At 34.4% G+C, this 15,729-nt stretch overlaps 1 protein-coding gene across 5 annotated transcripts in view; it reads right to left on the reverse strand.

Moving 5' to 3' along the window:
• Positions 1-15,729, reverse strand: part of ASB3 (ankyrin repeat and SOCS box containing 3) — a 65,654-nt gene that overhangs the window by 18,819 nt on the left and 31,106 nt on the right. For all 5 annotated transcript variants that reach the window (XM_070734747.1, XM_070734746.1, XM_070734744.1 and 2 more), the window contains exons 2-7: positions 15,428-15,624; positions 13,657-13,815; positions 8,245-8,357; positions 6,866-7,001; positions 4,945-5,122; positions 2,451-2,648 (exon numbers count right to left, since the gene is read on the reverse strand). In XM_070734747.1, the coding sequence (XP_070590848.1) occupies positions 2,451-2,648; positions 4,945-5,122; positions 6,866-7,001; positions 8,245-8,357; positions 13,657-13,815; positions 15,428-15,623 (980 nt within the window). In that variant the 5' untranslated portion in view covers position 15,624. The remainder of the gene's footprint in view (positions 1-2,450; positions 2,649-4,944; positions 5,123-6,865; positions 7,002-8,244; positions 8,358-13,656; positions 13,816-15,427; positions 15,625-15,729) is intronic.

Here is a 15,729-nt window from a genome sequence, read left to right on the forward strand (position 1 = left end):
CTCCAAATGTATGTGGAGGCCAGGAATTTGAAGAAAACTAGCTTATCAAATCCTTTGGTGGATTCAATGTATTTTCTAGATTTGTGTATATTCTTATATCTGTCTTATTTTGGGGGAAACACAGTAGCATCTTAATAACGGGCACTTCGAAAATTTTAAAAATACAGATTAAGAATAACAGAATACAACAACAATTTCGAGCAAAAATGTTGTAAAAATAATCATTCCATTCAATTTCAAAAATATCAAATGTTCATGAGAGACAGCTTTCAAAAAAATTATAGCAGAAAGAAAAAAATATGTTCAGAGGGAAGAATATCACTTTAAAAAATTTTTACAATGATGTTATGAACCTAGCTAGGCTATTTCTAGATAACTTTGAAAGTGTGATTTAGTGGTTTAGAACAAATGCTCTGATAAAAGAAGAGAAAGCAGTATTTAAAATAAAAAGTTAATTTTACATAACCTTTGTTTCATAATCATAAATTGTGAAGGGTCAATAATAAATAGTAGAAAACAGTAATATTACATTTGTAAAGAGATGAACTCAATTTATTTTCCTGCATATTTTTTTCACTATTCTAAACCCACTTAAAAGCCTATTGAACAAAATATGCCTCACATGTAAGTAATTCTTGAAACCTTTCCAAGAACAATTGAACAGAAATATTTAATTTGGATTACCAAATGTTATAAGTGTTCTAGTCAAATAAATTCAATAATTTATTTTGAAATGTATTTTTGAAATGTATTTTTGAAATTTGAAATGTATTTTTACTGAAATATTTCATAAATATGTAACTATTTTATAATACAAATCAATAATATACTGTGTATTTTATGTATTTGTTTATTTTTATTTCTTTATCCCACCTTTATTTTTTTTTATATAAACATATGTAATATTTCTTCTTCCTCCTATTGTCTCCCGCCCCCAACAGCAATCTTACGAAGTGAGTTGGGCTAAGAGAGTGATTGCCCCAGGATACCCAGCTGGCTTTCATGGCTACGGCAGTACTAGAACTCATTCTTCCAGTTTCCAACCTGATGCCCTAACCATTAGACCAAGCTTGTTATCAGCACTCCTGTACATGAATTCATCTGACTGGCAGAGGGTTTTTTTAGTATGATTTTCTCCAACTGCTTGTGGAAGTATAATTATCAGGGGGGTATTAAATAAAATAAAAAATCTCTCAACTTTGTTACTCTGCTTCTTTACCTTTTCATTTAGGTAAAAGGCATTTCAGAGTTAGAAACATAGAAGACTGACGGCAGAAAAAGACCTCATGGTCCATCTAGTCTGCCCTTATACTATTTTCTGTATTTTATCTTAGGATGGATATATGTTTATCCCAGGCATGTTTAAATTCAGTTACTGTGGATTTACCAACCACGTCTGCTGGAAGTTTGTTCCAAGGATCTACCACTCTTTCAGTAAAATAATATTTTCTCATGTTGCCTTTGATCATTCCCCCAACTAACTTCAGATTGTGTCCCCTTGTTCTTGTGTTCACTTTCCTATTAAAAACACTTCCCTCCTGAACCTTATTTAACCCTTTAACATATTTAAATGTTTCGATCATGTCCCCCCTTTTCCTTCTGTCCTCCAGACTATACAGATTGAGTTCATTAAGTCTTTCCTGATACGTTTTATGCTTAAGACCTTCCACCATTCTTGTAGTCCGTCTTTGGACCCGTTCAATTTTGTCAATATCTTTTCGTAGGTGAGGTCTCCAGAACTGAACACAGTACTCCAAATGTGGTCTCACCAGCGCTCTATATAAGGGGATCACAACTTGTTTGTCAACAAGTTTCCTATATCATGAGAACCCTCTACAAGGTTACAATAATATTGTAATCTGATATGAAGAACAAGAAGATTCCTTAGTTTAATAACAGTTCCATAAAAAGGATCAATAACAGCAGAGAAGCTTTCACATACTATCTCACCTTCCCATATTGGCCGATTTCTCCTGAAATGTGAGGCTTTTTGTTCTAAAGCAGTGGTTCACAAACTGAGCTCTGGGAACCCCCAAGAGTTCCTGAGAGCTTTACAGATGTCACAAAGTCAAATAAATATGTTAACATTTCTCAGTTTTGATTTCTAATACAATAAATATTGCAAGATATAGCCCGCATAAACAAAAGCTCTTTGGAATCCTGAATCATTTTTAAGAATGTAAAGGGATCCTGAGGCCAATATGTTTGTGTAGTACTACTCTAAGGCATTTCCGAGCATCTACTTTAACAGGCACACTAAAGATGAAATATTACCTGAAAGGAGAAAGTTTGAAAAGCCTTTAATAGAAACCAGTTACTGGTCCCATGATATTCACCTTGTTTGCTAGGTTGTTTGTTTATTTTTAAAATTTATTGGCTGCCCATCTTGCCACAGGTTTATAGTTCCCATAACTTTCTTGTCCTGTAATAACTGCAAAGAACATACGTACCTTTTTTGAAAAGCAAGAGACATTGGCGATTTGCAGTCAAAAACAGGACAAGACTGAGCATCCGGACTGTAACCTTCCTTAAGCAAAAGTTCCAAGCAAATTTCCTGACCATTGTAGATTGCAGAGTAGACAGGACTCACTTTGCCTTCAGCACTACCACATGCCCGGTCAGTAACTGGTATCAGCATGCGCAATATACTGCAAAAATATAAAATAAATGTTACTGTGTAAGCAAACAAAATAATATTTGTTATGTATTTTACAGATAAAAACAACGTTTTCCTGACCTTAAAACAAAAACCATTATTTGCTACCTTTTAATGTGGTCTGTCTAAAATTGAAATCTCAGCAAATGGTAACAAATGGCTGATCTCATCTGCATTCTAAAACTAAGTAGGGTCTCACCTGATGGATACGAGACCTTTAAAAAATACCAGTGCAAGACATATTGGTTAAAAAAATCTCAGAAGAGGCAGTTGCAAGTAACCTCAATTTTGCTGCCAAGAACATGGCATAAATTCTTCCATGCTTTTAACAGCAGATAAGCTGGATTCAAGGGCTTCCATAGTGGATAACTGAACCCATTGGGTAAAAAGTATAAGGTTTTAAACCTTTTCTTTCAGAGGTGAGTCTTCTGGGCCCATCTTTTGCTTTGGAATGGCAACATTTCATTTTGTGGCGGAAATAGGACTATCAAACCAATGTTGCCTTTTTCAGCAATTAACTGATTAAAAAGCAAACAAGCAAAGTAATTGCAGTAATGTAACCTGCTGGTCATCTAGCATGTAAAACTGTAGCTGGATTATCACCCTTCCTCTCCTCCTTGGGTGATAGACCAATCTCACCAGAAAAAAACACAACCAAATTTTATTTTAAAAACGGAAATGACAAAATGTATTTCTATTATGACTGTTTTTTAAACAAATAGGTTTTATTATGGGGTTTAGTTTTAGATATTATATTCAACTTCTTTTTTATTGCTTGCATCTTTTTGTATTTATTATATTATTTTGTAAGCCACCTTAGGTCCTTCAGGATTGGGTGGCATAGAAGGCGAATAAATAAAATAAATAAAATAAAATATTTAATTTTTTTTAAAAATCCAGATGGTGAATGTGAAAGATAAATGACAGGCCTGTTCAGATTGCAATAAAACAGCTGACTGAAAGGAAAAATACAAAGGATAATGCATTATTCTCAACAGGCAAGATGCTGTTTCTCATTCTGAGGGGGGGAAAAGATGGGTTAGGTATTACAAATTAATATTAAAGATTACATAAACATTCCAGAGAAGATTTGGAATCTCCATCTGCAACCTGATAGATTGAAGACTGAGGTTACGTACTCAATTCATCAAAGAAATAACATTAGACTTTAGCCACCACAAAGAAATATAAATCAAAAGCCAGTGCAATGTTAAACAAGCCACCTTCCTAAACAGATATTCCCAGTTCTTCAGCTACTTAGATTGGAATGTTAATTCCTAGTTTTCCCAGTCTCAATTCAAATTTTGCTCCCAGATTTTAAAAGAAGCCGAACTTTTCTTTTTCCAGCAGAGGGAAACACTGAGGTAACCACACTATAAATGATGCTTCTTTACTTTTTAAAACGTAAAAATCACCTAGGTTTGGGGAACAAACTTTTACAGTAAAATAATCACACTGATTTTTTTAAAGCTACTACAAAGATAAATCTAAATGTTAATACATTATGATAGAAATATATTTTATTTTTAAATCTCTTTTCTTGTCCATGATACCCCTCCTTTAATCTACCCAAGTTCCACAGCTTGGTCTGTTCATTCAAACAACATCCCAGACACATGTTTGATATGAAGGTGAGGGGCCATCACTGGGTTAGTGTGTAGTACTACAGGAGAAGAGCCTTCTCTGTGGCGGCCCCAGCCCTCTGGAACCAACTCCCCCCAGAGATTAGGACTGCCCCCACCCTCCTCGCCTTTCGTAAGTTATTAAAAACTCATCTTTGCTGCCAGGCATGGGGAAATTAACACATACCCCAATTGTCAAGGTTGGTGTATGGTTTGATTGGGTTGTGTGATTATTTTATTTAATTATAAGGGTTTTAAATTGTATTTTTAAAATTGCACTTGTACACTGTTTATGTTGTTGTGAGCCACCCCGAGTCCTTGGAGAGGGGCAGCATACAAATCTAATAAATCATTATTATTATTATTATTATTATTATTATTATTATATAAAAAACACAAAGTGAAATATATTAGAAAAACATTTTAAGTAAAATTTTACTACGTCACAATCAGCAGATACAAAACTGATTCATCAACTGTAAAAATGCTGAAAGATTAAATGATTTCTAATATTTCTTAGAAAATATAGTCATAAATAGGAATTGTGTTTCCATTATTCAAAATATCTTACATTAATTCTTATTTCATAATTTATGCTCAGTCTTTCTTCCTTTATGGAGCTCCAGGTTTAACAGAAACTAAGAGCAATTTTTTCATATCACCTACTTGCTGTGTCCCATTTGTGCTGCTGCATGGATAGGTAGCTGCCATTCCTCTTCATTGCAGTATAGATTTGGATTGGCTCCTTCGGCTAGTAACAACTCCACACATTGGTCATTGCCCTCCTGGGCCGCAATGAAGAGGGGTGTAGCTTGATCTTTTGCTTGACAATTGATGTTTGCTCCTGATAAAGGAATTTTAATAATTTGATAATGCTCTTCATTTTTTTTGGCAAATATTTTTTTTCCCCTCTCCAATCACAGTACAATAAAAAATATAACAACAACATCAAATTGTTTTACAATAAATCAATTTCAGGAAGTTATAGAATACAATGCTACCACCTTCACTTTTGACATCTGAATAAAAATAGCTGCCCAATTTTTTAATGCTATAAAAATATACTATTAGCTAAGACACCATTTAAGCTGTTCCGAATTCTAGTATCTCACGTTGAATAGGCTGAAATGTTTCAAATCTCTCCTAATCGCTTCCATATCAATTTTCATATATAATCAATACCCTTTACAAATAGTTCATATATAATCAATACCCTTTACAAATAGTTAACGCCACTGTTCCCCGTAAGCTGAGTGCGTGAGAGAGTGAGAGAGTAAGAGGGGGGGAGAGAAAGAGAGAGAAATGACTCTTGATTTAAAGCATATGGTAAAAAGCACCCAAATAATAACAGAGAAAAAAAATCCCAGCCGTTTGTGTGTGTGTGTGTGTGTGTGTGTGTGTGTGTGTGTGTGAACTCTTGAACCATTTCCAATAGCTCACCTCTAATTGGAAATGGTTCAAGAGTTCACACACACACACACACACACACACACACACAAAAGGGGGGAGGAGACAGGGAGGGAAAAAAAGAAGATAATAATAGTAATAGATTTTGGTTTTGTTTTATTGTTAATTTCTTTTAATAAAAAAAGAAGGGGATTTTTTTCTTATTTATTTATTTATTTTTCTATGCCGCCCAGTCCCAAAGGGACTGTCGCTCAAACACTATACTTTTCCGCCCACACCGGAAAAGAATTAGAGGGAACATTGGTTAACGCCTATTAATAAAATACCCTTTAAAAAAGGGTATGCTCTTCATTTTTAATGGCTCAATATTTAATGCCTCACTATTTTTATACTCTATACTTAGACAGGAATTAGTATAACTACTAGAATTACAATAACAATGCTGAATCTTTTAGGCATTTCTACAAATCAGCAATGTACCTATTTCTATCCAAACACCAAGTATTAAATGCAACTCAAACATATCCATTAGGAGCAATGTTCATCACTCTATTCTCTTCAAAAGCTCTTCACAAGAGCGGAATCTTTGCTGCTCATGAGAACAATCATAGGGACAGAATCATCTTTATTTCCAACTTCAGTTAGGCATTTATTTTAACACAATAAAATTTGGCAAGACTAGCATTCATACTATGAACATGATAGCAAAAATGTACATAACTACTGATAAAGGTCTCAATAAATTCTAATTACCAGTAATTTCATGTTTGACCCAACTGTTCATTGGGGTTTGGGTTTGGTTTGTTTGTTTTGCTATTATCATGGTCTATTCCTAGTTTAAATTCTTTATTGTCTAACCCAGTTTTTCCTCAATTAGGATTCAGTGGAATCCAAAGGGAAGTTGGGAAGTTGCCAGCCATTCCATGTGAGACTGCTTTGGGCGGGCGGGGGAGGAGGTCATATAAAATTGATCATAGATACATCATTTGGTCTCATCATACAACAAGAGATGTATAACCACTCAAATTGTTTTTTCACACGGCATTCTATTCTGCCAGTCAGTCCCTAGATCAGGAGTCTTAACAGAAAATAAGCAGCTAATAGTATAATCTATCTGATACAATGCACCTACAGCTTCTACTAATGAAAGCCATGATGACTGTAGTTTTGCAGAAATTACCATATGATATAAGTATCCTTAAGCATTCCAGTTTTCCATATTGTGCAGCAATAAATAAAGGTGTGATCCCAAAATCATCCACAGACTCTTTGTTGGCTCCTTCATCCAGGAGTAATTTTAGTATTTCAGAATAATTCTGAAATGGGGGAAAGGATAGGTTGTTAACTATGGCTATAGAACTGAAATATTTCCACTTTGGTTACTAGCCAGTTTCTTGGTCCCTTAAAGCTAAATTCAGCTGATGGTAGCCCATTACAATATTGCTAGTGACAACTGAAAACACACAGTGGGATACCACAAAATATAAGCCAAAACAGATTTAGAGGGCTGCCATTTTATAATGAAGGCTTTTGTTTCTTGTAACATTTAATTCAGCTCAAGTGAAAGAATGATTTACAAAGGAGTTTTTAAAGCTGTTCTCAAGGGAGAAAAAAAGAAACAAAATGACTTCATAAGATTTTTTTGGGCTTTTTTAGTCTTAAAGACTAGATGGACTTCAGGATAATTGAAGAACTGAGCCAGTTTTGCTATAAAGCCTAAAAAAAATCAAAACAATAGATTAAATTAAAGCAGGATTTGAGTTTTTACAGATGTGGGATGACTAAAAGTCTAATGGTCCCAAAGAAAATCTTAAAAACAGACATGGTAAATAAATAAACAACGGCATTGTTGAAAGGGATTTCTGCAACATTTTGCTCCTGGAGTGAGCAAAAATTCCTTTTAAATTCCTCCCTCGTGTTCCTTTAACAGCTTCTTCATTCAAAATAGGTCAGGATCAGAAACAAAGGGCCAAATCAAGATAAGGAAGCAGTTATTTCTGAAAGCAAAAGCCCTTTTCCATTTGTATATGAATATTTAGATAATACAGTTGATTTCAACAAGATCTGCCCACCACAAGCCAAAGAAGTCATAATTAAAACTATTTACCATACTTAGAACAGTGAAATAAAAATGTATTGTAAATGTCGGAATGCAGTCTACTACACCAAAGAACTAAAGAGATGGAGAGTCTATCCAAGGAACGATAGGCTGATGCTCACTTTTTAAATACCAAAATGTCATTTATTTGAAGGTCTCATTGCCAAGGGATAAAACAAGTATTTAAGTGAATTATTGTTCAATAACAGATTTATGACCCATGTTATATTTGATCATTTCTTAAATATGTGTAATACTTTTATTATTTAAAACATAACGTTTCATACTCTCTTCAGCTCTTGACATATTGAGGATCATCATTTGCATTTAAGTTTGAGTTTATTACACTGTCTCAAATCAAAAATAAATGGCTTGCAAAAACTACACAAACCTATTCTTTAAAGAGAACAAGAGTAAAAGTTTTATTCATGAGGAAATGAAATTATGGATTTATAGCTTACCTGAAAAGCAGCCTGGTGCAAAGAATTCCATTCAGACCAGCAGTGGGATCCATTAACATTGGCTCCATGTTGAAGGAGAAGCTTAATCACATTAATATCTTCGTTTTTAACGGCTTCAAAAAATGGGTTAAAAGCTATTGTTATTATATACTAGACAACCCATACCCCTCTGGGTTATCATTTCTTACCTAAACAGAGAAAAGAATGACCAAGAACAAGCCCAAAAAACCCCAGTGGGAGTAAGAACAACTTCCAACTTCCTACACCTTCCCATTGAGTTTCCTTGTAAGAATCTGGCAGGGAACATTGCAAATCCTTCCTTCCTTCCTTCCTTCCTTCCTTCCTTCCTCCCTCCCTCCCTTCCTTCCTTCCTTCACTTCAGCTTAGGGTCCTACTATTTAAGAGCAACTTGTCTGACTATTCAAGAATGTGGGAGATGACTTTCTGAAGACTTAATGAACTCAATCTGTATAGTCTGGAGGACAGAAGGAAAAGGGGGGACATGATCGAAACATTTAAATATATTAAAGGGTTAAATAAGGTCCAGGAGGGAAGTGTTTTTAATAGGAAAGTGAACACAAGAACAAGGGGACACAATCTGAAGTTAGTTGGGGGAAAGATCAAAAGCAACATGAGAAAATATTATTTTACTGAAAGAGTAGTAGATCCTTGGAACAAACTTCCAGCAGATGTGGTAGATAAATCCACAGTAACTGAATTTAAACATGCCTGGGATAAACATATATCCATCCTAAGATAAAATACAGAAAATAGTATAAGGGCAGACTAGATGGACCATGAGGTCTTTTTCTGCCGTCAGACTTCTATGTTTCTATGTTTCTATGACATACCTATTAAAAGAGGCCCATTTTTATGGTTAATGAGAAAGGGCTTTTTTCTTTTCTTTTCTTTTCTTTTTTGTATTGCTCTCACACTATGGAAAGAATCTCTTTGGTAGCTGATTTTGACTACCATAGATTATTTTAAAAGTCTGTTTAAGATTCATCCTTCATTAGGTTTTCAGTTAATTAAATAAAAACTAGAAAGAGATATTAACTTATCATCCTAACAGCACGTCATAGATCTCATCTCTGGCAACAAATGCAATTTATTCAGTAGTTTTTCATTCATGCTAAGGCAGTTTTGGAAACATCAGCATCACTGCAATTATTTTCTGTAGCTTCATCAGCAATTTAAGATCAGACAGCAACAAGATTTAAATATCTTGCACATAATGTATATTATATGAAATGTGCAAACAGACCAAAAAAATATTCAGAGTATATTACTCTTCTAAAATGAAAAAATCCTGAATGTTTATAATATCTCTGCTATTTTCTCTCACAAAAAGAAAAAGAAAACTTCTTTTAAAAAATTATGAAAAGACTATATTGCATATGCGTTTAAAAGTCAAGTGGATTCTGTGGATTGCACTCAATGTTCAATTAAGAGTAGAAATTTTGTAACTGGAAAGGTTATTTTTCATAAATAACCAATGCAGCAAATTTTATTGAGATGGATGATCTTCCAGATCAGAATTGAGATAGAAGGTGCACAATGGGAAAAAAGAGAGAAATTGATATACACAAGCAGCACATGTAGGAGATATAGATAGGTAGGTAGGGAGGTATTTAATTTGTTTGTCATCCATCTTACTAAAAGGTGACCCTGGAAGGTTTGCATTATATATCTAAGGGATATATATCTATTGCAATATTGATTGATTGATTGATTGATTGATTTGATTTGTATGCCGCCCCTCTCCATAGACTCGGGGCGGCTAATATAATATAAATTATGAATAAATATAATATAAATTATGAACATAAATTCATAATTCTAGGAACAGAGGAATGTACTTACGGGACCGCCTTCTGCCACATAAATCCCTGTGGATGGTTAGGTCCCACAGAGTTGGTCTCCTCAGGGTCCTGTCAGCCAAACAATGCCGGCTGGCGGGGCCTAGGGAAAGAGCCTTCTCTGTGGGGGCGCCGACCCTCTGGAATCAGCTCCCCCCAGATATTCGTACTGCCCCCACCCTCCTCGCCTTCTGCAAGAGCCTTAAAACTCACCTATGTCGCCAGGACTGGGGCAATTAAACCTTGTCCCTCTGACTAATAAATGTGATGCATGGTGTGATTGTATTGTATGATGGTGCATTACATAGGGTTTTTAGTCGTACTTTTTAATATATTAGATTTGTTCTAGATGCTTGTTTTATATTTATTCTGTGGGCCGCCCCAAGTCTTCGGAGAAGGGCGGCATACAAATCTAATAATTTGAATTGAATTTAATTGAATACTATGAGAAACATGCTTCACTGACAGCAACAAGATTACTGTACAGTGAAAAAGTGGTGACTAGAGGACTGAAGATACAAGGTCCACCAGTGGTGACTGTATCTAATGAATCAGTTAATTTATACAGTAAATTGTGGAAGTTCATATAAAGAAACTTGCATGATCTTAAAAAGTTGAACAAAAGGAAGAACTGAGAATATATTATTTCTTTCCAGGTTTTTGCCTGTCTGATTAGTGCACTACCAAGAGTTTCAATTTCACATTAAGCCCGGAATTTGCCTTGATCACTTTTAATTCTCCATGTAGACTTGACTCCCCCACTGATGTATTAACTCCATAATCCCAAATCCTCACACATCAAGAAGATGCAAAGTCAGGAATTCTTTGAAAATAGATGTAATTGTGGCTGAGACCAAATGACAACAAAAACTACAACAGTAAAGAGATGTTGGACAGGATTTCTAGAAATAGCCAAGTTCAATTGAGAGCCTCTGGCTTTGAGGCTGATTTTCAGAGCACTCTTGTAATTCTTTGGTCTGAATGGAGTTTTGAAAAAGATTTCTCTTTTCAAACAAACACAAAACTCTTCTATTATCTTTTGAAACAAAAAAAAAGACATCAAAACATCAAAATTTTCTTTTAATAAATAATTTGAAACTCTGGAATATTTTGCATAATTTAAGACTGACTAAGTAACCTACATACAATATAAAATGAACCTTTGAGGAGTTTATTATGTATTTTCTATCATCGTACTTTATAAGCCAGACCAGCACCATAGCTACTTTACACCGATCAGCGCTCTGATTTCTAGATTGGGGAACGAATGTGTTTGCTTTACTGTAACTTTGAGGAAAAGAAAGAAAGAGGGTTTTTTTATATCTATTGATGTACAGCAATATTACTCTATACTAACTAGTTAGCAATCTTGACATTGGGGATAAACTGAAAAGTTATATGTAAGAATATTCTAATCTATAACAGATCTTTAATCAACAGAAAATATCTAATTACTTAAGAAACAATTGTTCACAACACAAATATAATTATAGCAGGTTAAAACTAGTGTGCAGGCTAGAATTCAGCTTGACAAGTGAAGAATTATTAATTCCAAAGCTGGTATGGCTGATGAGACTTTTCTCCTTGCAGCCTCCAAACTCGTTTTTTTATTTCCTCTGCAATAAATCTAATTCTTTAGCCAAAAGATCAACGTGATAACCAATAAAAAATTAGGACGTAATGCAAACATATCCAAAGACAGCCATCATTCTAAGATGCACTGAAGCAAAATCTATTCCCTCCAGAGCATATAATCACTGTCAACCCTAGCCTTGTGATATCCTTACACCACTACTCATTACCGATATTTTTGCAGACTATCCAGAGACCAATTACACAATTCTGAGTTTCCAAGGATTTCTTCCTTACTATCATTGAATTTTTGAAACAAGTGCTGTAATTTATAAGAGTACAATGAAATCTAAGATGTTTAAAATCAATTCAACATTTTGCTGCTCCTTGGATAACACTGACACCTACCGGCTCATACATAGCCGTTGATTCTTCCCTATTTAAAGATTGTCATTTCCATTAGTCCTGTGATTATTGTTCAATTACTGAATAATCCTCCAAATGTTTCACAATCTTGCCTTTCCAAGTCTTTTGGAGTAAACCTTTGTGTATGGACTTAAGAACTTATATGAGACAACATTTCTTCCCTTTCAGGTTAGAAAACTAAATGACCAACAGAATTTTGTTAATTTGTACAAGGAACTAGTAAATGATGTTGTAAGGAGGCAGTTTCTTGCCTGTAAAATTAAACAAAATATAGGAAATAAGAAACATATTTGAAAGATGTTGAGGACAGTCTACCCTGGTTTTGGTTCAAAACAAAATAAGCACCTTGCTTATCAAAATCAGAATAGAGCTTAATAATAATAATAATAATAATAATAATAATAATAATAATAATAATTTATTAGATTTGTATGCCGCCCCCTTCCGAGGACTAAAGCAGAGGATCCTATATCATTTCAGATAAGTGATTATCCAGTCTTTTCTTTAAAACCTCCATTGATGAAGCATCCACAACAATTATCAATTCAACTGCTTAAAGGTCAATCCCTAATACAGACTCTGTAATGCGGCACCTAGAACTCTTCTGAATGTAACTGCCAACAATCAGTGACACTGGTTTGGCACCCTGATACAGGAAATATCCCTAAATTATTATCAAAGTGCTAAAATAGGCTCATCATTCAAACAAGGGGGGAGGAGATTCTTCAAATCAGAATCTTCAAAACACAAGAAAAAGAACTAAAAAAATTGGGCCATATATACAGCACCATTTACTTTGCACAAGCAATACTTCACAGTCCTATTGCTACCAATGTTCCTTCCCTCTGTGAGCTTTTGGGCTTTTTAAATGGTTAATCATAATGTAAAACACACGCATATGTACTGAATCACAAATCTTGCTTTCAAAAATTGTGTAAAAACCCAAATATACTTTACTCAAAAGAATGAACAATTATATTGAAAATATGAGTTCAAATGACCTATCCATCTTACCCCACATATAGCAAAACCTTTCTAAAATAGAAGCAACTGTGAACCACTTGCCCAATATTTCAAACTGAAGAGCACTGGACAACACCGATGGGAAAAATGGAAAACTAAACAGTACAAAACTGCACAGATGTGTTCATGCACTTGCCATAGTTGCATTTGTGTTTCCTGCATACTGATTTGTATTTCCTGCACATTGATAAAGGAAGCAATCCAATAATAGCTTTATTCAAACTATAATCAAGAATTAGGACTAGCTGAAACTTTGTATTAATATAAAGTAATGATGGCTTTTTGTTGTTTTTGTATTTCTACTTGTTTATACCAAAGCACATTGCTAGAACAATTAAAGTGATGATGATCACTTATAAAAATGAGAAATTTAATAATAACAGAAAACCCTACCTAAGCAGGGGGTTGGACTAGAAGACCTCTAAGGTCCCTTCCAACTCTGTTGTTATTATTAAATTTCTCATTTAAAACTTCTACATTTGAGGAATTTTTCCCTGTATAACTCTTAAGTTTTTGATAACAATATACTCACCTAAAAATAAGGGTGTTGTAGCATCATTAGTGACGTCATTAGGATCAGCACCAGATTCCAGAAGAATAGCAGTACATTCCAGATTTCCCCTGCTTGCAGAAAGATGTAATGGACAAGTACCCTCAAATGTTTTGGATCTTATGTAGTCAGGAGAGGATGCTGCAAAACGATAACAGAGTAAACTGAGTAAAAGAATAATACACAAAAGTTGGAGAAGTTGCCATTCTCCACCCCTCCCTAACTGCAGTCCATCTACATAAATAAATAGAACTCAACATGGTGGCAAAGCATGTGTTTCTCACATAAAAGGTTCCAATTCACTTGCTGTTGTTCCTAGGAAGAAATTCTGAGCTACCTGGATAATCACTCTGAACTAGTACAAGGTAGCTTTCTATTGCTAATCTAAATATACCAAAAGGAGCACTATCTGTCTCTTGCCTGCTTTCTCTTGAGAAAGTAAAGTCAGCTCTTTCCTAAAAGGCATTCCCTTACAACGCCAATTTAGGATCAGTATTGCATTTTAGATGTTTTTATTAATTATTTTCTTTTCTACAAATATCATATAATCTTACAATTACTGTAAAACAGTAATTGAAATATAATGAAATAGTAATTAATTGAAATACAGTGGTACCTCTACTTAAGAATGCCTCTACTTAAGAACTTTTCTAGATAAGAACCGGGTGTTCAAGATATTTTTGCCGCTTCTTAAGAACCATTTTCTACTTAAGAACCTGAGCCTGGAAAAATTTCCCAGGAAATTTGAGAGCAGCACCAAGGCCTGGCCAGTTTCCTGCCATTTTTTTTAAAGCCTTAAAGTTTTGGGGGTTTTTGATTCCCCTCACCTCACCTTCTTCCTTCAGTAACGACTGTCCTCCTCTTCTTCCTCTTCCTCCTCCCACCCAAATTCCAAGCTTTTATTTCTTTCCTAATGGGTTTGCACACATTATTTGCTTTTACATTGATTCTTATGGGAAAAATTGCTTCTACTTACAAACTTTTCTACTTAAGAACCTGGTCATGGAACCAATTAAGTTCTTAAGTAGAGGTACCACTGTATAATGAAATATTGACTTTGATATCAAGCGAATACAAATCATAGTCTCTAACATGAATAATTTGTGGGGCATTTAAATATCTTTCTTCAAGCAACCAACCAACCAATCAATCAATCAATCAATCAATGGTGAGCCTAATTTGCTCCTCCAGTCTAGTGTCATAACAATCATCAACAATTTTGGCATCCCCATAAATGAATAAAATTTGGTGCCTGAAAAAGTAAAAGTAAGCCAAAAGATAGTGAGACATGATGTTTTCAAATGCTATACACTGATAATTGGCAGATGTGATTAGTTCTATTTTTCATACTTGGAGCCAATTGGTGGACTAATACTATAAGGCTAAATTTTACCTTCATTTTATATATATTTGTAAATAAGTGGCAGTAATCTCCTTTAAATTCAAAGGAAGATAACACATTATCTCAGCCTCCAAAAGTCATAGTAGCAATAATGACACTAGAGGGATTTTAAAGAAATTTAGAGTAAATGTGTTAAATAATTCTGGAATTTTCACCTTTTCCTCGAGTATCAATAGCTCAAGCTACTGTGAGTATTGTTTAAGGGTCAGGGCTTATGCTTTTTGTAATTTCTGAAATATCTGCCCGTTTTAAAAAAACTAATCTGAAAAAAAATTGGAGTCTCTGAAAATTCTCATTACTCTGAATCAGAAAACATATAAATATCACTACTGCTGATACATTTCTTCTTACCTGCTTGAATTAAAAGCTTTAGACATTCATTTGTGTTTTTAAATGCAGCTTCATGAATAGCCATCCAACCTCTGTTATCAGGAACATCAATGCTATATCCCTTTTTGATTAGTTTCTTCAAAACTTTAATATTGCCTTCTCTGGCTGCAAGCCCAACTGCCGAACATCTATCAGAATAGGCTTCTGTAAAATCCATCCTAACAAATTGGGAGAGGAGAAAATGAAGAGACATTGCCCATAAACTTAATGGAAAAGGAATACAACAGTGTATTAATTCAACAAAAGTTATCTTCATTAGAATA

This window comes from Erythrolamprus reginae, chromosome 1 (assembly GCF_031021105.1).
Source record: "Erythrolamprus reginae isolate rEryReg1 chromosome 1, rEryReg1.hap1, whole genome shotgun sequence".
Taxonomy (NCBI): Eukaryota; Metazoa; Chordata; class Lepidosauria; order Squamata; family Dipsadidae; genus Erythrolamprus; species Erythrolamprus reginae.